A 23,039-nucleotide genomic window follows, 5' to 3' on the forward strand; every position below is an offset into this window, starting at 1 on the left:
AGCCATGAGAAAGTTGTCCGGCTGCTGGGACCGTGCGAGGGGATTTATACTACTATCCGTACTTACTGGTGGCACAGACGCTGTTCCATCCTTTCCTACACTTACATTACCCTTGCCTAACGATTGCGTCTGAAGCTGGGCTTGCAGCGCGGCTGTCCTCACCATTAGGCGATAGTCCTGTATATTATGAGTACAGCGACGGCAATTAGAAGGCATCATGTTCATGTTACTACTTTGCTCTGGCTGGTGGAGGTCCTGTAGAACCATGTCCAGATAAAGCGCCAAGGGTGAAAAAGTTGAATGAAAAAAAGTAGAGTGAGGGAAAAATTTAAATATAAAACGATTATTAAAAATGTAAAAGTAAAAAAACGTCAAGTTGGCAGGTAGCAAAGTAGCAACAAACCGCACGGAAACAAGTCCGGAAGTTGTACATCTGAACATCTGAACAACCTTCCATGTACCAACGCATCGCATTGAACTCCGGGCTGAATTTTTCTACACGTTTTTTTAAGAGTGCTACTGCTAACATTAGCAGTCATTGCCTGTATTTTTTCCCCCAATGAATGTGAAATGTAATGCCATATTAAGGGTGGCAGGTAGCCTAGCAGTTAGGAGCCGGCTAGGTGAAACATCTGTGTATGTGCCCTTGAGCAAGGCACGCAACCCTAATTTCTCCAGGGTCGCTGTCAATAATGGTTGATCCCTGGCCATGACCCCACTCTCCGGGTGTGTCTCAGGGGGAAGTGGGATATGCAACAAAAAAAGTCAAATTCACCCTTGTACATGTGTGAAATAGGACAAATGTAAGTACCCACCTAATTATTATTATGTGCCTTGATTTAGAATAATATGAATATTATTTATCAATATAAAAATGGGAAAGCCCTGTTAATGTTTTGTTGTCATTTGATAATTTGCAAAGAAAATATAAAATATTTGAAAAAGTCATGTCTTGAAAAAGTGATTTTGTATTCATTCATTATTATGCTGGACAAAAGTATAATTTGTGTTTTTACAAAACTACATTTTCTCGTATCCTTTGTTTGAACATAATATTGTACATTTGAGCTTCTGTAATGACCAATGAGAAGTTTAACAGCACACAATATAAGAGTTTACAGTATTTACAGTATTTGCTTACAGTATTACAATACTTACAGTATTTGCAAACTCCAGAAGAAGGAGGTAAAAGGTAAAAATCTGTCCTTCTGCCCCTGAACAAGGCACTTAACCCACTGTTCCCTGGTAGGCCATCATTGTAAATAAGAATTTGTTCTTTACTAACTTGCCTAGTTAAAATAAAGGTTAAATAAAATGTTTAAAAAAAATAGTGGTATTACAACACACCATGTCATGTTTCAGAACACCTTGGTGGCAGCTTAGTTGCCACTAGTTTTACTGTTACAAAACACTTCATTTTAACAGTGTGCACATCGGTGTCCCCAGTTCCTTAGCACAAACCTAGATTCCGATCAACTGGGGAATAGCAATAAAATGTCACTGAGGGCAGAGAGGAAGAAAGAGAGAGAACAGCTGTTTAAAAAAATGCCTAAGTCACAATCCCACACTCAGCGAAAGAGAGAGACTGCCAAGGGCAGGGAGGGAGGGAGGAAAGGAAGGAGGGACGGAGGAAGAGGGAGCACACAGAGAGCCCACTGTTAGAAGGAAGAAAGGCAGATTGAGTGTCAATGGACAGCGTAGGTAGATTGCCGAACAAATTGTGCAGATAAACCCAGCACAGAAGAACATTTGGGATAGAGATAGAAAGAGAGATTACCACATTAGGATATTGAAGTACAGTAGAGTAGGATAGTGTTGTGACTGAAGGGGCAACAGGCGATTGTGATAGCCAGGACAGAGCAGCCAACCCTGGGAAGATGCTGTGAGGACTCAGGACTAGAGCCAAGTAATGGAGGTTGAGACAGCCAGCAGGCAGACACGATTGGTCAGGTACAGCAATATGGCATCTTTATGATTCATTGAGAAATTAATATGAGATGGTATGTTGAGAACTCTCTTGAGTCTTAATTTGACCAACAACAAAAAAAACAGACTTGTCATATTTAATTCAGTTCAATTTCAAAAGCAGTTGTACGGTGCTTCTTTACTATAAAAAAAACGAAATTACAAACTTAAAATGTACCCAAATGAACTTTTGTTATTATGAATTAACATATTGATATTTTGATCAAAAGTCACAGTGCACAATTCATTGTGTGAAATGAGTAGCTGTATGACAAACAGTCGATTAGACCGATAACACCTGTCCTTATTTATTGTGTATCCATTGGTTGACGAAACAGGTCCTCGTGATTTTTACAATTTTCTCAGTAAATCAAGTGATTCACTGGTTGATCTACAATGCCCTTATTGTATTGATATTGTGTTACAACACGTCTCCTACTGGTATTTTCATAAAGTAACCCATATTCTGTATGAATTCCAAGTAAGGTCATCTGCGTTTTGAAATGTTATATACTGTATATGACCCATTGTTTGTGGTTGAAATTTGTGACCATAGTACCAAACTTATTTTGAGCTAAGCTGAAAAACACTTGATATGTAACAATTGTGTTTAGCCATAAACTAGTTTGTTTGATAGGCTTCAGAGTCATACTACGTCATGCTGCCGTCCAAAGCCATTTGTTTCCCCCTCTCTCATTACCGGTAATAAGGTCTAATAAGATCTTCATAAGTCAAGAGGGTCATCACTAGTGTGTTGAGTGTTGAAGGTCACGATTTTCAGACTTTGGTGAACACTGTCAGCATACAAGTGTCTCCGTTAGTGAGATATTGTGTTTAGATGGAAAGAGATGATTTCCTTGTGTGATTTATTCAACATAATCGTTGTCGGCATTCTCATGATGCTCCCGGCTCCTTGAGCGCAAGGCCCACAAAGCCCACTCTGTGTGGCACACAAACACTCTGTTTGTCTTCGCTAGCGCTCTTTAGCATTTTCCGTTTCTGTTCCCCAAGCTAGCAAGCGACCCCCACCAGGTCAGAAGGAGATTCTCCAAATATTTCACCACACCCACATAAACCCTGGTTGGCTAGGGCCAACATCCCCTGACAATGGCTTCTTGTTGTCTTCTCTCACTCCATGTCTCGCTTGTTGATAGACGCGTAGATGAATAATGTTACCGTTCGGAATAACCGGGGTCTCCCACGACTGCGGCTATGGAGCTTTCTAGCTAGGAACAGGATTCAGTAACAGTGACATAACCAAACGCACACAAAACGGACGGATTTCCAATGACTTCCTGCTTCCTTGCCTTCAACATGTTACCCCCATCCCCCATGTCCACCCTTTTTTAAAATATTCCCCTTTCCTGTCCTCCTCAGCAGTGCCGTCTAGTGCTGCCGTCTTGCGCTCCCCCCGCATGTCTCGCATACCATCTTTGCTTTCTTGCGCCATATTGATTTTCACACACACTACCCAGAACCCCACCTGCTACCATGGCTAAGCAGCTGTCACCTGTCAGTTTCGCCATGGGGCGGCAGGGCCTGTGAGGGCTCAGAATAGAACCCTGTGAGAGAGAGTTGGGGGAAAGGGTTGGGCAAGTACACTACGGTACCCCCCTCTCATGAGGAACGGATTTCGGATAACAGTTCGGGTATGGATATGTGCTTGTTACATGTCACATTTTGTACTTGGTAGCAAATTACATCGTTTTTTTGATGGGAATTCATTTGTGGGAGTAACACACTGTTTGGTTTGTATAGTTGTATGCAGTAGTGTGTTGGTAATGTTGGTTGTGTCTGGTGAGGCAAGGCCTGTTGAGTACACTCGTTGTTATTGAGAATCAAGTTTAGTTCTACTTATCCGTCATTGACTGTTGCTGTTGATTTGTTACTTACCAGTGTTTCTGCTAGCTTGGTGTCTTCTGGTTGGTATTGCCACTGTCAGCTCTTCATAGAAAAGCTGTGTAGTACAAACCATTATGGGCCTCTTGCTGTTATGATCACAGTTTGCCTTTTTTTAGGTAGTGAAGAGAACCACATGTACATGTATTGACTATCTAAAATTAGGCATCAACGTATCATTCTTTCATGGCAAATCTTTCATACGGACAATGAAGTGCATAAAATTGTTAATCAATGTTTACCTTCCTAATCTCCTCTCCTATTCCTCTTTTCTTCTCCTTCTCTCTCTGTCTCTCTCTCTCTATCCATCTTTCTATCTTTGTCTCTCACTCTCTCTCTCTTTCTTTCTCTCTCTTTGTCTCTCTCTCTCTGTCTCTGTCTCTCTCTCTTTGTCTCTCTGTCTATCCCTGGCTCTCTCTCTCTGTCTCTCTGTCTCTCTCTCTCTCTGTCGCTCTCTCTCTCTCTCTCACTGTCGCTCTCTCTCTCTCTGGCTCTCTCTTTGTCTCTCCGTCTGTCCCTGACTCTCTCTCTGTCTCTCTGTCTCTCTCTCTCTGTCGCTCTCTCTGTATCTCTCACTCTCTCTGTATCTCTCTCTGTCGCTCTCTGTCTCTCTGTCTCTCTCTCTCTCTCTGTCGCGCTCTCTCTCTCTCTCTGGCTCTCTCTTTGTCTCTCTGTCTGTCCCTGGCTCTCTCTCTGTCTCTCTGTCTCTCTCTCGCTCTGTCGCTCTCTCTCTCTCTCACTGTCGCTCTCTCTCTCTCTCTGGCTCTCTCTTTGTCTCTCTGTCTGTCCCTGGCTCTGTCTCTGTCTCTCTGTCTCTCTCTCTCTCTGTCTGTCTCTCTCTCTCTCTGTATCTCTCTCTCTGTCTGTCTCTCTCTCTCTCTCTGTATCTCTCTCTCTGTCGCGCTCTCTCTCTCTGGCTCTCTCTTTGTCTCTCTGTCTGTCCCTGGCTCTCTCTCTGTCTCTCTGTCTCTCTCTCTCTCTGTCGCTGTCTCTCGCTCTCTCTCTGTATCTCTCTCTCTCTGTATCTCTCTCACAGAATGGAGGACCAGGACAGAATGAGCCATGCCTCAAGTGTGGTCACAATCTCCTCTTTTCCTGTCAGAAGCAAGGTTTGTCTCTCCTGTCCTGAACCACCTCAACCTTTGCTTAGTTTTTGTTTCAACAAGCTCAACGCTCATTGACGCCACCGAACGCCACAAAGATCAACATTTACTGAGGTTATTTCATCAGCACAGTTTATCAATGGTTCTCTCTCAAACTCTTACAGGACGGCGATGACAGGGTGCAAACGTTTGGGAAGAGATGTAGGGCGGCGAAGAGAGACCCCAACTGCCCCGTGGTGATAAGAGGTTGGCTCAATAAGAAGGTACTGTTCAGTAAACAGAACATCCAAGATCATGTGTTGATCACTGCAAGGTAGCAATTAAACAGGCATTGTATTGAATGGGGATGTAGGACTTTCGGGGGAAACACTATATTGAAACTCGTGAATAATCCATTGATGCTTGTTAATGTTTAGTCACGCTCGTAGCTGCGTCAGAATGTGTTTCTGCTTGTCACTGTAAATCGTACAATTCTTATAAATGTTTTGTCCCATGTAGGACAGCTCTGGGCTGAAACTGTGGAAGAGAAGATGGTTTGTCCTCTCGAACTACTGTTTATTCTACTACAAAGGCAAGCAAAGAATACTGTTGACGTGTGTGTGTACCTGACATAAATAGTGCAGTTTTCGTCCAGCTTCTCTCATGTCTTTTTCTCTCTCAATTCGTTCTCTTCCAGACAGCAGAGAAGAATCTGTTCTGGGTAGCATCCCACTACCCAGCTACAACATTCTCTTCTGCACACCGCGGGAATGCAAGAACAGAAAAAACACTTTCAAAGTAAGTAACCCCGTATACATTCCACTTTCCACTATGTAGGTTCAGTATCTGTGTGTGTGCTTATACTGTATACACAGTATATGTGTGTGTGTGTGTGTGTGTACACTGTAAAAGAATGTATTAATATGACATTAGGTGGTGCACCAGGGAATGCGCTCCTACTTCTTCAGTGCAGACACTCAGGAGGACATGCTGGGCTGGGTCAGAGCACTCAGTCAGTCCGCCTGTATGGAAGCAGAGAGCTCCATCAACAGGTACCTGTATAGAGCTCTATTGGACACTTCTTCATCTTTGGATTTCCTTAAATAAAACCTTTATGTAATAATAACACAGGACTCGGTTAGAACTGTATTGTGTTTCATTATAAAGAGGATACAATCCGGTCATTATGCTATCCTTCCTTTTCTGCGTTCTCTCAGGCGTTGCTCGAGTTATCAGGACTTCACGCAGATAGGTGGCAGCAGTGAGTCTGTGGATCTCCCTCATTCCCCCTCTCTCAGTGGTCCCCGTAATGCTGCGCACACCAACACATCACAGAGGAATCCAAGTCAGGTCGCCAGGGGGATAATGGGGGCACCCCATTCGGAGCCAAGAGGGAGGCGGAGCGTGCGGCGAAGGTAGAACGGGAGGATTTGCAAGCAGCCTCAGTGTCTAGACATCTGTCACCTGCCACTGTCTCTGTCATCAATGCACATTTAGAAAGTCGCACGGTTGTTCTGGGGGAATTGTCTAAGGGGGTGGTGACTTCTGTGCATTCTGTGCTATTTTGTGTACTTAGCCCATCGCCCAGAACACCCAGTCCAACAGAATTTAGCAGCAGAAGGAGAGACCGGACAGATGAGGATTCCCTCCCCTTCCATTCTGGTCCTAACACACCACCCAAGCCCACAGAATTCATGGGGACAGGTTCTTTGACCCCCAGAGGTCAATTGGGATCGCGACCCCACACACCAGTCGGGCGGGTTGACATTCGACCCCAGGAGGATCCTCCCATGACGCCACAGACCCTGTGTTACACACCTGCGTCTCCCAAGATGGAGTTTAAATCCGCCCCCCACACTCCAGGGACTGACAGATGGCACACAATCAACAGGGTGAGGAGGACACGATTCGTTGATTTGTGGTGTTATTCTACACCTGTAAAGGTTTAGATGCCGGGCAGAGACTCAAATAATAGAAGGATTCAATGAGTACGTGGCGTGTTCTTGTGACAAGGTAAAGCTAAAGCGTAGACAAGACAACATAATTAAAGAAGAAGAAGTTAGTTAAGGTTGGGATTAAGGTTGGGTTTTTCATTATTTAATTATCTCAATCTCCATGTTGACTTTTTTCCCCCCCTAGCCCACGCCTGTATATTCCTCCCTCCACCATACTCCAAGTGGACGAAGAGCTTTCGGAAAGGTACAAAACAGTGTGAATATACACAGAGTGTGCACAACAGAGCATTATGTACAGTACACAGTGCATTTGAGAACGTATTCAAACCCCTTGACTTTTCCCACATGTTGTTACGTTACAGCCTTATTCTAAAATGGATTGAATCAAAAAATAAAATCCTCACCAGTCTACACACAATACCCCATAATGGCAAAGCGAAAACAGATTTTTAGAAATGTTTGCAAATGTAATTCAAAATTCCAAAAAGAAATACCTACGGAAGTCTTCAGACCCTTTGCTATGAGACTCGACATTGAGCTCAGGTGCATCCTGTTTCCATTGATCATCCTTGAGATGTTTCTACAACTTGATTGGAGTCCACCTGTGGTAAATTCTAGTAAATGTAGTAAATTGATTGGACATGATGTGAAAAGGCACACACTTGTCTATATTACGTCCCACAGTTGACTACCATGTGGTTGAAGCAATTGTCTGTAGAGCACCGAGACAGGATTGTGTTGAGGCACAGATCTGTTTGGAACCACCAAGACTCTTCCTAGAGCGGGCCGCCCAGCCAAACTCAGAAATCATGGGAGAAGGGCCTTGGTCAGGGAGGTGACCAAGAACCCAATGGTCACTCTGATAGAGCTCCAGAGTTCCACTGTGGAGATGGGATAATCTTTCAGAAGGACAACCATCTCTGCAGCACTCCACCAATCAGGCCTTTGTGGTAGAGTGGCCAGACGGAAGCCAATCCTCAGTAAAAGGCATATGAGAGCCCGCTTGGAAACAAGATTCTCTAGTCTGATGAAACCAAGATTGAACTCTTTGGCCTGAATGCCAAGCATCACGTCTGGAGGAAACCTGGCACCATCCCTATGGTGAAGCACGGTGGTGGCAGCATCATGCTGTGGGGATGCTTTTCCGGGGCAGGGACTGGGAGACTAGTCAGGGTCGAGGGAAAGATGAATTGGAACAAAGTACTGAGAGATCCTTAATGAAAACCTGCTCCAGGGCGCTCAGGACCTCATACTGGGGAGAAGATTCACCTTCCAACAGGACAATGACCCTAAGCACACAGCCAAGACAATGCAGGAGTGGCTTCGGGGACAAGTCTTTGAATGTCCTTGAGTGGCCCAGCCAGAGCTCGGACTTGAACCCAATCGAACATCTATGGAGAGACCTGGAAATTGCTGTGCAGCGACGCTCCCCATCCAACCTGACAGAGCTTGAGAGGATCTGCAGAGAGGAATGGGAGAAAATACCCAAATACATGTCTGCCAAGCTTGTAGTGTCATACCCAAGAAGACTCGAGGCTGTAATCGCTGCCAAAGTTGCTTCAACAATTGAGTAAAGTGTCTGTAATGCTTATGTAAATGTCATATTTCACTTTTTTACATTTTGAATACTCTTGCAAAAAATGTCTAAAACATGTTTTTCCTTTGTCATTATGGCGTATTGTGTGTATATTGATGAGAAATAAATTGTATTTAATCCATTTTAGAATAAGGCTGTAACGTAACACAATTTGGAAAAAGTCAAGGGGTCTAAATACTTTCCGAATGCACTGTACATCAACAGAGAATATACACTGTCTGTACACAGAGAGTTAATACATACCTACAGTATGTAATTGTAATAACATTATAATTCATCGTAGTGCATTTATAGGCAAATAATTGTATAACTTGATTGTAAAAACGTATTTGTATAACCATCCATATTAGCATGTAGACATTGTATAATAAGCCATGTTATTGTATATTGCCTGTATATCTCTATATTCTTAATTACGTATTGTATTGTATATATTTTTGCCCTGTTTCTCTATTCAGAGCTACTCCACAGGGGGGGAAACAGACTTATTGCCCCCTTTGCCCCCATCTTCAAGAGTTCCCCATGCTCCTCACCCCCCACACCACCACCATCACCACCACCATCACCATCGCAGCCATATGTCTGTCTGTCTGCTACCGCCACCTATGGTACAACCCGTCTGTCTGTGGTCTGTCTGTCTGTGGTCTGTCTGTCTGTGGTCTGTCTGTCTGCTACCGCCACCTATGGTACAACCCGTCTGTCTGTGGTCTGTCTGTCTGTGGTCTGTCTGTCTGCTACCGCCACCTATGGTACAACCCGTCTGTCTGTGGTCTGTCTGTCTGTGGTCTGTGTTTGACTAGCTTTTTATGTTGTTACTTGTTAATGTTGTGTTTTGTCTGTAGCACTTTAGATGACAATATGCCATAGACTTGTAATTTAGTACCTGCAACTGCTGACAAGTTATACCAATAATGACACTTGGCTTGCACGTATTTAGGGGAACACTTTCATGTTCAGCACTATTCAAGAGATAGGTATATATCCCCCTAGTGTCAGATGAACAAGTGGATACCATTTCTGCGCAGTTGCTAGTTTACGTGAAATGACTGGAGGTCTATGGAACAGCCAGCGTCCTATAGAGATGTTTGCCATCTGTCCGCCCTGTTGTTGTCTAGCTACTGGCGAGTGAGTCCAACAACCGTAAAACTGTCTTGTCTAGCGATATCCTTTGTGTTCGGTATTTGTCTTCTTTTTTTTCAATCTCTGGTTCGTCACATACGTTGTTTGACAATGATGTGTTTTCTGTTGTTCGTGCCACATGTAGCTAGCTGCAGTTTTGGCAACACGAGGCTGCCGTAGCTTCAGTGTGTTCAGATCAATGTGCTGTTGGTGATTGTGAAATTAATTGCCTACTACACTCTGTTGAGGTCAAAGGTTATGTTTCAACACCATTGCATTTCTGCAAAGGAGAATAATGGCAGTAGCCACACAGCCTGTTTTGTCATGCACTATAAAGCATGTGTCAACGACTGTAGAGCTCATGGGCAAACTCATTTCATAATAATTGAACTTAAGAGACATACTATATCTGCACGTATATCTTGTCTCAAAAAATATTTCGATGTTTTGTGTAGCATTACGAGACGATGGCTCTACTAAACACAAAAAGAAAACACTCACTCAAGCAAACTTGATTCAAACCCAAACACGTACACACAAAGAAGGATATTCTTTACCCAAGGTTCCCTTTTATTCATGCTGGGAGTAAGGGCATTTGGGGTACACTTTCTAATGGTACACACATACATTCCATTATTCACAAGGAAGTCATACGTGATGCCTTGTGTGATTTGGGATTTCATTCGAGTTAAAGGAGGAAGTGTGTCAAAATCAGTCTGAAAAACGAATTGGTTAGGTCATGAGCTGTCATGAACTCTCTGCTTACAGTCTTCCAAGTCCGAGCTGTTCAAAGAGAAAGAGACGCCGCCACCCGTCAGGCCTCTTGAGAGTGAAACAGACGTAAGAATATTTGTATTTGTGCCCTTTAATGAAATGTAGTCAATATATCCTTCTTATTGTTTCAATGATTTCTATATTGTAGTTGTTCATTAATTGAACCATAGCCTCAGGGAGTAGAGGTGCTGACAAATCTTTAAACAATTTTTTTTTAAATGGATGTCCACAAAATGTGTAAACTAGGCCTTTATTACTCCTGTATTAGTGGAGAAAAATACTCGTCAGCACCTCCCCATCCCGTTGTAAAAAAAATATTCCTCAGCACTCCCCTCCATATTGAACTGTGTTTGATTGATGAACTGTTTTTTTTTTATTGTGTTAGGCTGTGCTGACTAGACTGTGTGGGTGTGACAAGCTTCTCCAGTCTCTCTCTCTAGAGCTGGCCCATCTACAAGTTGACAAGGTCAGTACCTTCAGCTTACAGTTTCCTTTCCATGGCCCACACAATTGTTCTCGTTTTTCTACGATACGACAATAGTGCATATTGTTGTTATTCACTCGACACTTCACACACACTCTGTCTTGACTTGACTGTGAGGTCGATGGTTTCATCTGGTGACATTTTCCATTGTAGCGCCTGTTGTCGCACCGCAAACTTCGACCTTTGGAAGCTTCTACAATCCTTTCCTGTATTGCGACGATGTAGCATGAATTGCGCAAACTTTTTGACCCTTCCCATCTCTCCCTCTCTTCTAGGACAGTGTCCAGTGCGCCTTAGAGATGACCAGGCTGCAACTGGACGAGTGGAGGAACCAAGGACTCCGAGGACAGGAAGGAGCACTCACCCAGAAGGCTTTGCTCCAGGAAGAACTGGTCACTATCCGAGCAAGGATGTGCGACGTCTCATTGGTGATGGAACTGATACCTTTTTAAAAATTTCTTTAGGAATTGTTTATGATTTTTATGATGTACCAGCGTTGAACCAAAATGTTCGTTGATATCCACATCAGCAAGATCATATTATGAACCTAAACTTGATTTCTTAACCCCGAATTGAAGTACATTTGTTTACTTTTTGGTACAGGAAATGGATAGAGTGTGGAGCCAGTATGAGAGGATGGAGAGCGAGCTGTCTGTGTTCCGATCACACCTGCAGCACGTCTGTAATTTCGGGATGCCACAAGTATAGACTCTCTCTCTCTCGTTCTCTTATAACATTCATATTATTGCAATGTTCTTGAATTGGATTTATGTACACTGCAACTCATAAAATGTTTCCCATATCCACAATGGTCGGTTTCACCCACATAAGGTATATTCCTGACGGGTCCCCGCGACATTCTGAAATTCAATTTTTGTTTTATTATTTCACAGTAATACAAAAAGAAGCACCGCCAGCATGCTTTTTAAAACCAAACATTTTGGGAAAGATGAAATACACAATGATTGCCTGAGGATCTTCCTTCTGCTTTCCTGAACTTTCCGACACATGTCTGATGCATTCCAGTCCCTTCAAAGCATACGTCATTCAGACTGCAATTTTGGCACAACCTGATTAGACAGTGTGTTATTTACAAGGCCAGATTGAAAAAGTTTCATCAAATCATTTGTACACATTGTCCCCCCCCCCCCCCCCGTCCCCGTCCCGTCCTAAAATAGACAGTACAACAGTGTGACGGTCCATGTTATCACTATCATAAAAACAAATATGTGCTAATAGGGTACTAACATAATACAGAAAATGCGTAGTATTCAGAGGAATGTACTGTACTGCAGCATTGGAAAGATCTGCCACATCTGGCTCTCACCGTCCCTAAAAGGTAGTTATCAATCAAAGCCCTAATAAAGGTGCTCGTTGAACCTGATAGACCGACGTCGTCACAAAATGCAGGCTAAATCACACGAATCAGCCAAGGACTCCTCCTTCTGAGCACATTATTTGATGATATGCTGAGGGTGTGAAACTAGCCTAAAATGTTGTTCCAGGGATAAGGTGTTTCAATGGGTGTTTTTGATTTATTTTACCTTTATTTAACTAGGCAAGTCAGTTAAGAACAAATTCTTATTTTCAATCACGGCCTAGGAACAGTGGGTGTTTTTGAAGGGACCAAATAAAATGTCATTGTCACTTTTTGTTGTTGAAACTTCTATTTTTCCATGTACCCTGAAAGAAGTCTATGGGGCCAGGAAAGAAGTCTGTGGGGCCAGGAAAGAAGTCTATGGGGCCAGGAAAGAAGTCTATGGGGCCAGGAAAGAAGTCTATGGGGCCAGGAAAAGGAAAGAAGTCTATGGGGCCAGGAAAGAAGTCTATGGGGCCAGGAAAGAAGTCTATGGGGCCATCCACGGCTTTGTTTTGTTTCAAAAGCCACGGCTAACTTGGGGACAAAAAAATAGATATAGGGGCAAGCTCACCGTGTTCAACGTTGCATGACCAAATCAACTCAAAGACTCGGTTTGAAGTTACTTAGAATTGAGTTGGCCTTTGAATATACCTTTGACCTAGTTCGGTCTTTTGTCGATCAACAACATTGTTAATATTATCAAATTTCAATCAATCAAATGTATTTATGAAGCCCTTTTTACATCAGCCGATGTCACAAAGTGCTGTACAGAAACCCAGCCTAAAACCCCAAACGGCAAGCAATGCAGGTGTAGAAGCACAGTGGCTAGGAAAAACTCCCTAGAAAGGCCAGAACCTAGGAAGAAATCTTAATTATTATAAACACGTTTAATAATTATATCTTACCCAACTTGATGAATGTGGCCATTTTTGTTGATTTATGTTGTTCTAAAAAGAACTGGTTAGAAGGGCCATGGGTCATGTTAAATTTAGTAGAAAAACCAAAGTTCCTCTCACCCCTCCTCAGGAGCAGTCCCAGGCCCAGAGAGAGCTGTGGATGATGGACGACATCCTCTCTGGACTCAGGGTCAACAGGGATAACTTCCGGGTCCTGCTGGGCTTCCAGAGGCACACAGGTAACTGTCAGAAACACTCCTACTTTGTCTGAACATTTCCTCATATTGCTCATGCTTAGGAACGAATAGCGTATGTACACATTGGAAGAGGGAGCAATCAGATGCAGATATGTAGAGATACAGTGTACAGTATGGCTCTTGATTCAACTTATTCTCTTCACCTTGTGTGTGTGTCTTTTCTCAGTTCCCACAGGAGTATTCCAGAAGTCATCATCCCACCCGGGGACTCCTGGATCTCCAACAGAGAGGATGCCGAGTGGACTGCCAACGGTACAGTACGACTACCATACCACAATACCAGTGCCCTAGTAGGTTACTATAGTGCTGTGGAATGATACCAATTCAGAGTGGGGTCTCTGCACTCTGTCAATATATCCAAAGGAATATTGGATAAGGCATATGAGTCAATGTTCTTATAAGGGCGCTGTTGGTGTAATGATACCAAACAATGAGCTTTGATTGGTTAATGATGTTTATGATTTTGTCAGGGGGTGGAATCAGAGCCTCCGGCCCGCCCCCCTTTACCCCAGGAGCTCCAAGACACCAATCAGGGAAGAGACCAGGGGCATGTGTGGATGAATCCGAACTACGAGGTGAGTATAGAGAGAGACATAGGTTGCATCCTGATTTTCTACCCTTGTCCCAAATTGGGCACTTGCACTCCATTTTGTAGATCTAGCAATAGTGGAAACTCCCTCTGTGATCTCTGTGTATGTACTCCAGGGCATTTACGGTGGCCCAGGAGATCCATTGGACAGAAGAGGAAACAGCCAATCTGATCTCCATGGTGACAGGACACAGAGAGAGACATCAGGTAGCTAGTATGATATGGGGTTTATGACTATGTCTTTGACTATCAAGTACTTGAACTACCTATCTACACTCTTAGGGGGGAAAAAGGGTGCTATCTAAGAACCTAAAAAGGGTTCTTTGGCTATCCCCAATAGGAGAACAACTTTGAAGAACCCTTTTTTGATTCCAGGTAGAACCCTTTTCGGTTCTATGTAGAACCAAAAAGGGTTCTCCTATGGGGACTAGGCGAAGAACACTTTTTAAATCCTTTTTCTAAGAGTGTACCGTTATGGTATAACTATGGCAAACAGCAGCATAGACTTAATGGTTATTTAATTGCCTTGGAGACAATCGTCCCTTCTGATGGTGGTACATTGTACTGTACTTTCTTGGTCAGGTTTTCTTCATGTTATCAATGACTATTTCTTATACACTCCTTTTCCCTCACTCCCTCGATCTCTGTCACCCACAGAATCTCAGTCTAGTTCAAGATGGTCCACACCAGACATTACAAATAAAGTAAGATGGTCTAATTAATCTAAGTCTCCACCATCTGCACCTTTTTCAAATGCAAATCACTTGATGGAATATGAATACAGTAACTGAAAGGTTTAAAAAATATATATATTCAAAGCCAAATTCAAAAACAAGGTTGACTCTTATTGTCATGAGTTTTGCCCTGGGGGTAGGACTTGGTGGTTTACGCTTGGTGGGCCAGCTGCAAAGTCAAAATGGGCTACATCGAGAAATTCATGAAAACAAAATTGATCTTTTTAGTCGTAATATAAGGTTAGACATTACGGTTAGCAGTGTGGTTAAGGTTTACATTTACATGTTTAGTCATTTAGCAGACACTTTTATCCAGAACGACTTACAGTAGCGAGTGCATACATTCAAACCCTCAACCCTGGCGTTGCAAGCGCCATGATTTTAAACCTTGTGGTTAGGGTTAGGGTTATGGTTAGGTTTAAACTAGGATTATATGACTTTGCGGCTGTGCCAGCTAGTGACAACTCTGCAGAGCTTCCTTCAGTACGTGAGTCATCTCAGTAAATGCCAAACTGCATTTTTGTATTGTCTTGATCAGGTTCCTTACAATTAGGGCATGTTGCAATGCCCCTGACAGTCAACAGAGGGAAGCAGAGACACGCGGCTCTGTGGTTCTCGCTGTAGTTTTCTTCTCTCGCTCTCTCTCTCTCTCTCCCTCTCTCTCTCTCTCTCTCTCTCTCTCTCTCTCTCTCCCTCTCTCTCTCTCTCTCTCTCTCTCTCTCTCTCTCTCTCTCTCTCTCTCTCTCTCTCCCTCACACAAACCACACAGTATCACAGATTTTCTATTAGCACTATTACCGATGCATGCTCGGGCATTCTCAGTCGTTCGCGACAACCAGTCATGACTTCTGTGTATTGGAGTCGTACACGTTGTGCTAGAGCCTCCTTTTTTTCCCCTCAGAAGGGAAGGATGAGTGAAGAGGAGCAGATTGAAAGGATGAGGAGACATCAGGAAAGGGTAGCCAGTCGGAGGAAACCGCCTATGTCCGGTCACACCAGCCAAACCCAGTATCAAAGTTCAGAACCGAAAGAAGAGGTTGGTTCTATGAGGATTAGTGTGTAATGGATTTATGTATGATCCAATATGTATGTGAACCTATGATCCAACATTGTATGGATATATACAGTGCGCTGAGTATACCAAACATTAAGGAACATCTTCCTAATATTGAGTTGTACTCCCCCCCTTTTGTCCTCAAAACAGCCTCAATTCACTCTACAAGGTGTCGAAAGTGTTCCACAGGGATGCTGGCCCATGTTAACTCCAATACTTCCCACAGTTGTGTGAAGTTGGCTGGATGTCCTTTGAGTGGTGGACCATTCTTGACACACACAGGAAAACTGTTAAGTGGGAAAAACCCAGCAGCGTTGTAGTTCTTGACACAAACCGGTGTGCCTGGCACGTACTATCAGACATCCTAAGGCACTACCGTTTTGTCTTGCCCATTCTCCCTCTGAATGGCGCATGTACACAGTCCATGTCTTTATTGTCTCAATGCTTAAAATCCTTCTTTAACCTGCCCCCCCCCCTTCATTTACACTGACTGAGGTGGATTTAACAAGTGACATCAATAAGGGATCATTCCAAGACGCTATATATCCATAGAATTAAAATAAAATAAAATGATCAATAATATGAGATCTGTGTGTAAAACATTTACATTTGACATTTTCGTTATTTTGCAAGACTCTCTTATCCGAAGCGACTTACAGTTGGTGCATTGATTTTAAGGTAGCTAGGTGAGACAACCACATACAGTACCTTCGGAAAGTATTCACACCCCTTGACTTTTCTTTCACATTTTGTAATGTTACAGCCTAAATTGAATGTAGATGTGATGTCACTGGCCTACACTAACTCAGAAGTGGAATTGTGTTTTTAGAAATGATTTTATTTTTTATAAAAAATGAAAAGCTAAAATGTCTTGAGTCAAGAAGTATTCAACTCCCTTGTTATATTTTTATTTATTTATTTATTTCACCTTTATTTAACCAGATAGGCTAGTTGAGAACAAGTTCTCATTTACAACTGCGACCTGGCCAAGATAAAGCATAGCAGTGTGAACAGACAACAACACAGAGTTACACATGAAGTAAACAATGTGGCAAGCCTAAATAAATTCAGGAGTAAAAATGTGCTTAATTAACAAGTCACATACGTTGCATGGACTGCATTATCCCTCAGTCAAGCAGTGAATTTCAAACATAGCTTCAACCACAAAGACCAGGGAGTTTTCCATTGCCTCGCAAAGAAGGGCACCTATTGGTAGATGGGTAAAAAAAAAAAAAAAGCAGACATTTGATATCTCTTTGAGCACGGTGACGTTATTAATTACACTTTGGATGGTGTATCAACACACCCAGTCACTACAAATATACAGGCGTCCTTCCTAACTCAGTTGCCGGAGAGGACGGAAACCCCTCTACGATTTCACCATGAGGCCAATGGTGACTTTAAAACAGTTACAGAGTTTAATTGCTGTGATAGGAGAACTGAGGATGGATCAACAAAACTGTAATTACTTCACAATACCAACCTAAATGACTGAGTGAAAAGAAGGATGCCTGTACAGAATAATACTACTCCAAAACATGCATCCTGTTTGCAATAAGGCACTAATGGAAAACTGCAAAAAATGTGGCAAAGAAATTAGCTTTATTTCCTGAATATAAAGCGTTATGTTTGGGGCAAATCCAACACAACACATCACTGAGTACCACTCTCCATATTTTCAAGCATGGTGGTGGCTGCATCCTGTTATGGGTATGCTTGTCATCGGCTTGGACTAGGGATTTTTTTGGGGGGGGGATTTAAAAAAAAAAACAGAATGGCCTCCCGAGTGGCGCAGCGGTCTACCAATTTGACAGAGCTTGAACAATATTGTACAATCCTGGTATGCAAAGCTTTTAGAGACTTACCTAAAAAGAGTCACAGCTGTAATCGCTGCCAAAGATGATTATAACACGTATTGACTCATGTAAATGAGATATTTCATTTTCAATACAATTTAAAACAATTCTAAAAACATGTTTTCCCTTTGTCGTTATGGGGTGTTGTGTATAGATTGGGGAGGGAAAAATTTATTCAATCAATGTTGAATTCAGGCTGTAACACAACAAAATGTGGAATAAGTCCAGGTGTATGAATACTTTCTGAAGGCACCGTGTCCAATATACAGTATACAAACATTCCATTCCAGCTGTGTAGAGTTTTGCAAAAAAAAAAAAGTTTTAATCTATGAATTAAAAAATCTTAGAACAGTAATATTTTACACACATGAAGAAAAACTTGTGAATATTATTTGGAAATAAACTTCATATATGCATATATGCAGGCCTAACCATGTGAATGAGTAATTTTTTTGTTTTAGGCCCCCTTTCCTCTGAGGGTGACTAGAGTCCTCACAGCCGTCTTGCCGTCCTCTCTGGTTGCCCGACGCGTTTCTGTCGAGGACCCCCCTCCCGAGTTGGCCACTCCGCTGCCTGAGCAGATTCCTCCAGGAAGATTGACAGAGCAAAGCAAGCAAATACCCCAGAAAGCACCTAGAAGGCAGTTATTTGAGATGCCTGATAAAAATTCCAATTGGTCCCAGGCAGAGATGAGAGAGATGAGCCAGGAGCAGCCGCCGGCCAAACGGTTGGCTAGGGCTCTACAGGAGCTAGCTTCAGCGAGGCAAGAGCAGAACTCCTTTGGGCTCAATGCAACTAGGGCCCAGCAGAGCCACAATGTCACCACCAGATCCTCCAGAGAGGACCCCTGGAAAGAGGCGTCCAACACAGAGTCTGCTGTGGAGGCCCTGAGGCCCCAGCAGGGTCAAGACTCGGCCGTTGTGGGCAATGGGGGTGTGGCCTCTAATGGAGGCGAGGCATCTGATCCCAGGGTAAGAAAGGAGGATAGGGGTCATGACACTACAAGAGAAGTGTTGGGAGGATGTCAGAGGGAGGAAGAGAAGGTGAGATGAGTACAGTTCATTTCATCTCATCTCTTATTTCAGTTATGAAACACGAGTCACATTCTAATAAAGGCTTTTTTACAAACTAATTAGCCAGTGATCGCCAAACAACTGTGACACCACAGGAGGCTGGTGGCACCTTAATTGGAGAGGACGAGCTCGTGGTAATGGCTGGAGCAGAATGGTATCAAATACATCAAACACATGGTTTCCATGGTTTCCAGAAGTTTGATGCCATCCCATTCGCTCCGTTCCGGGTCGTTATTATGAGCCGTCCTCCCCTCAGCAGCCTCCTGTGTGTGACATTAGGTCATCCCTAATGACAGTTTCACCTTTTACTATTGTACAGCTAAGCATGCCACAAAGCTCAAAGTCACAATTTGGAAAATGTCCTTCTGTTCAACTACAATTTCAAGTAATGATATACACCCATTGATTCCCAAAATAATATAACTTATGAATGCCACATGAAATACAGACAAAGTCTCAGGATTGTGGCTTTCATGTCACAGGTTGAGGGACACGCCACTCTCCTAACATCTGCCCCGGACCCTGACCTCACCCCTGAGCAGAGAGAGGCCAAACTGAGACGTGTGGAGAGGATCAGGGAGAGAGTCATCCGGAGGTGGGGTTCATTGTGTGTGTGTGTGTGTGTGTGTGTGTGTGTGTGTGTGTGTGTGTGTGTGTGTGTGTGTGTGTGTGTGTGTGTGTGTGTGTGTGTGTGTGTGTGTGTGTGTGTGTGTGTGTGTGTGTGTGTGTGTGTTTATGCTGGGTTATGATGAATCCCTTCTGTGACAGCTCAGTGTGTTTCACTATGTAGAGAGACACTTATTAGAAGGGATATCAATTACTCTATATATTATACTGTACATAGATAGATTGCATTGGAGGCTGGTGGGGGGAGCCATGGGAGGACGGGGGTCATTGATGACTGGCTGGAATTGAATAAATGTAACGGTATTAAACACATGGAAGCCGCGCTTGACTCTGTTCCATTTACTCCATTCCAGCCATTACAGTGAGCCGGTCCTCCTATAGCTCCTCCCACCAGCCTCCACTGATAGATTGTGTATACCTGTCTCTGTGTTGCTATACGTTCTTGTCATGTGTTTTCTTTATGAGTTTGCATGCATCTACGAATCTAGCTTTAATCTCAGGGGCTTTCCTTCTACCTCCTCTTTTTGTCCCTCCCTGTGCCTCTCTCTCTCTCCCTCTGAATCTCCTCCCCTCTCTCACTTAGTGCAGTCAGAGAGAGTGCCGTGGTGCCCGGACATCCACTGACCAGGATGGAGAGACAGGAGCTCCACAACACCCCTTCTACACAGAAGACCTATGACAAGGCCAGAAAGAGCCGGGAGATGCCAGGTAAGAGAAAGGGGGATAGGTAGTCAGTTGTACAACTGAATGCATTCAGCTGAAATGTGTCTTCCGCATTTAACCCAACCCCTCTGAATCACTCATAATGCCTAGGTACAAACACTCATGCTGGCTTGATGTGATAAGAGTTATTTTGATAAATGTATGCAGAAAGTTTGCGCTTTCTGCTTTCGTTGCTCTCGGTAATTTAACAGTCTACGCTCTTCTACTGTCAGAGAATCACACCAATTCCAGAAATGTTTGTACTTTTCAGTTTCTGGGCCTTATGAGGATGTCTGCGGAGGCTGGTGTCATAGTGACGGGAGGGCTCTACGTAGTAACAGGACAGTAGAACCTCCGACCCCTGGAGAGAAACCTCTTTATGAAGATGAGGGGAAGGGGCACATTAAAGGTCATGAGGGTCATATTGGGAACAAAACACTGCACAAAGGTCACGGTGACAGAAAGGGTATCATGAAATGTAAAAAAGAAAAGGAACCATCCACTTCCTCCAATAAGATCTCCTCAATGACTGTATACCAAACTGATGGAGGCCTGCAATTCAAGAGGTGTGAAGACAAAGAACAGGAAGAAGACCAAAATGAACTCTCATCCTATCACGTTGAAAGCAGTTCTCTGTCCACCAATCTGAAAGCAGAATGGTTCCTCTCAACCAATCAGTGGCGAGAGTTCATACCTTTACGAGACCACGGAATAGAGCCATTGTGCCAAAAGGAAACCTTGAATGTGGACAATGATCCAACATCTCATGATGCAGGAACGGATTCCAATGGTGACACATTTTCTGTAAGTGAAAGTTTAGAGAAAATGTTGGAAAATCATTCACTCTTCTATAAAATCACAAGTGACATCAATCTGTCAGACACGGACATTACAATGACTGATGGACAATCAGTATCCAATCAGGGAGAAGAGATTGAGGGGGCAACCAATGACATTTCAACAGCAGATGAAGTGACCTATAGGGTGGTAAGACTAACAGACCAACAAATCGAAGGTTGCCACCATTCAGAATCGTCCACACGTCATGGTATAGCCACAGACGATAGTGGAGACATCACTACAACCAATGAGCAGCAAGATTTAACATCTAAGGACCGGAACGCACCACTATCTGCTAATCAAACATCGTGCGTCTCATCCAAACCAGGACATGACCTATGCATCTATGAAGAGATATCGGACAATGACGCTTTGCCCAAAGCAACAGAGGAACCTGCTCAGGAGAGTCAAGGGGAAATCATACAAAGTCAGGAATGGAGGAGACCTAATCCCGAATCGTGGAATCATCCTGAATCAGAACAGGTCCCCTTTATGCATATGTGTGGAAGGGCAGAAACAGGACAAGAGAATTGTGGAACAGTAGATATGAAGGTGGAACAGGAGGGAACTGGAGAGTTGAAGGTGGCCAATAGCAGTGTAAGTGGAGAGAGAAACCACGCGGTCCAAAATAGACGGAGCCCATCCAAAACCAACTCGCTAGGCCTGTACGAGGAGGAAAGGGCAGATCGAAGTGCCTCATTTGGAAGAGGCAGAGTAACAGTACTGCGGACAAGTTTATAGAGGGACTACAAAAATGGAAGATGACAAGGAAGATGTAGTACAATAGAGACTGGAGTGAGCTAGATGGGGGGGGGTGAACGTGATAGAGAGAAAGTGTATTGAGGAGAAGAGAAGAGAGATATCTGGGAAAGGAGAATGATGATGATGTTTCCCAATGAAAACAGTTCAACATCTAAAGTTATTTTAAAGGTTATGTCCGGGAAAAGTGTGTGATCAGAAAATAAATCGATAATCAGGATATGCTACCAACAGAAAATGGAATTCACCACAAGACCTGCATGTGCGTATTTACTGTGATCATATGCCGTATGAATACAATGTAGGGTACAGTACTAGCAATAAACGCATGCACAGTACATGTCAAACGGCCGAGGTTACACAATTATTCCACCCGGTTTACATATCTAACACTGAGCAAATACACCCCTATGTATCACAGTTGGATGGTTGTTCATTGTTCACCAATAACACGTATTATTGTTCTCACTATATAACATGAATTGTGCTCGGGTTTTGTATCTCAAATGTCCTAATTAATAAACATATGTCCAGCATTACCATATGTTGCCCTAAGGCTGTGTTATTATAACATTACGAATATATATGACATATTTCCTCTCGTTTCATCAATAGCGCTTTCTTTCCTCAACACTGGTCCTTTAGACTGCTACTCCTCTGATTAACTCTTCTCTGACCAGGCCTAACGCAGAATGGAACTGGGTTTTTAATAACTGCCTTTGTCACTTTAAATCCTTGCTGTGTCTCAGTCGATGACATCATTGTCTGAGAACACATTACATCACCTCTTGCCTGGGCTTCCTCGCTCTTAAAGACAGCCCTGCCTTCTGTTTTCCCGACTCAACCCGGCTCATCTGTTTACCTGAGATATGCTATCAATGTCTTCATGAACCTATATATCAAACAATGTCTTGTTTGTTTATTTATTTTACAGGAACGTGCAGTGAAATTGAACATAGGCTAGTATACTGTATATACATGGTATATGGTTCTACTCACACGTCAACATATCCATAAAACAACATGATAACTAAATGTACAAACTGCTCACTTGATGTAATAAACATATAATAGCATTCTTGTCATATTGAATTGTCTGTATTGGTTTTCTTACCATGGTCAGCACGGAATGGATAGTTTCACATACTTTTGTGTCGTGTATGTCTTCAAGTTTAAAAAAAACACTTACTCCTGCATAATATTAGCAACATAAATACGTGTCATCTAATTTCATTGCTATGCAAAGAACTGGCCGGGTCAGATCAAGGCACAAACCACTATTTAGAAATGTACATTCTGCTACATATTCACTCGTGATTGGTGTCGTGAGTGAAAATACAAAATATCATGGCCTATGTTCAAAACTAAAAGTGTTGTTTGTACAAGTAGCGTGTAGCTTTTGATGTTTTTCACCGCG

At 43.0% G+C, this 23,039-nt stretch overlaps 1 protein-coding gene across 7 annotated transcripts; it reads left to right on the forward strand.

The window, feature by feature from the left end:
- Window positions 1-1,672: 1,672 nt before the first annotated feature.
- si:ch211-234p6.5 (pleckstrin homology domain-containing family A member 4) lies at window positions 1,673-22,698 on the forward strand. Of its 7 annotated transcripts, none has more exons than XM_029629507.2 (24): window positions 1,673-1,950; window positions 4,901-4,973; window positions 5,132-5,230; window positions 5,466-5,538; window positions 5,644-5,744; window positions 5,880-5,998; window positions 6,164-6,361; window positions 6,523-6,838; window positions 7,086-7,145; window positions 8,957-9,106; window positions 10,386-10,457; window positions 10,777-10,857; window positions 11,151-11,303; window positions 11,479-11,577; window positions 13,262-13,370; window positions 13,555-13,640; window positions 13,859-13,963; window positions 14,094-14,184; window positions 14,635-14,681; window positions 15,613-15,747; window positions 18,083-18,664; window positions 19,177-19,289; window positions 19,910-20,029; window positions 20,295-20,381. In XM_029629507.2, exons 1-23 carry the CDS (start codon window positions 1,910-1,912, stop codon window positions 19,998-20,000), a joined length of 2,994 nt encoding a protein of 997 aa, XP_029485367.1. In that variant the 5' UTR covers window positions 1,673-1,909; the 3' UTR covers window positions 20,001-20,029; window positions 20,295-20,381. The 7 variants fall into 7 exon arrangements, with proteins under 7 accessions (XP_029485367.1, XP_029485360.1, XP_029485361.1 ...); XM_029629500.2 differs by having other exon boundaries at window positions 1,680-1,950; window positions 19,905-20,029; window positions 20,295-22,698; XM_029629501.2 differs by having other exon boundaries at window positions 1,680-1,950; window positions 15,616-15,747; window positions 19,905-20,029; window positions 20,295-22,698.
- The last annotated feature ends 341 nt before the right edge of the window (window positions 22,699-23,039 follow it).

The sequence above is a fragment of the Oncorhynchus nerka genome, linkage group LG23 (assembly GCF_034236695.1).
Source record: "Oncorhynchus nerka isolate Pitt River linkage group LG23, Oner_Uvic_2.0, whole genome shotgun sequence".
NCBI lineage: Eukaryota > Metazoa > Chordata > Actinopteri > Salmoniformes > Salmonidae > Oncorhynchus > Oncorhynchus nerka.

Coding starts and splice junctions, on each gene's coding strand:
- si:ch211-234p6.5 (XM_029629500.2), top strand. CDS start 1,910: ATGGAGGTTGAGACAGCCAGCAGGCAGACACGATTGGTCAG. Junction 15,748..18,082: donor GTTCAGAACCGAAAGAAGAG/GTTGGTTCTATG, acceptor TTTTTGTTTTAG/GCCCCCTTTCCTCTGAGGGT. Junction 18,665..19,176: donor GTCAGAGGGAGGAAGAGAAG/GTGAGATGAGTA, acceptor TTCATGTCACAG/GTTGAGGGACACGCCACTCT.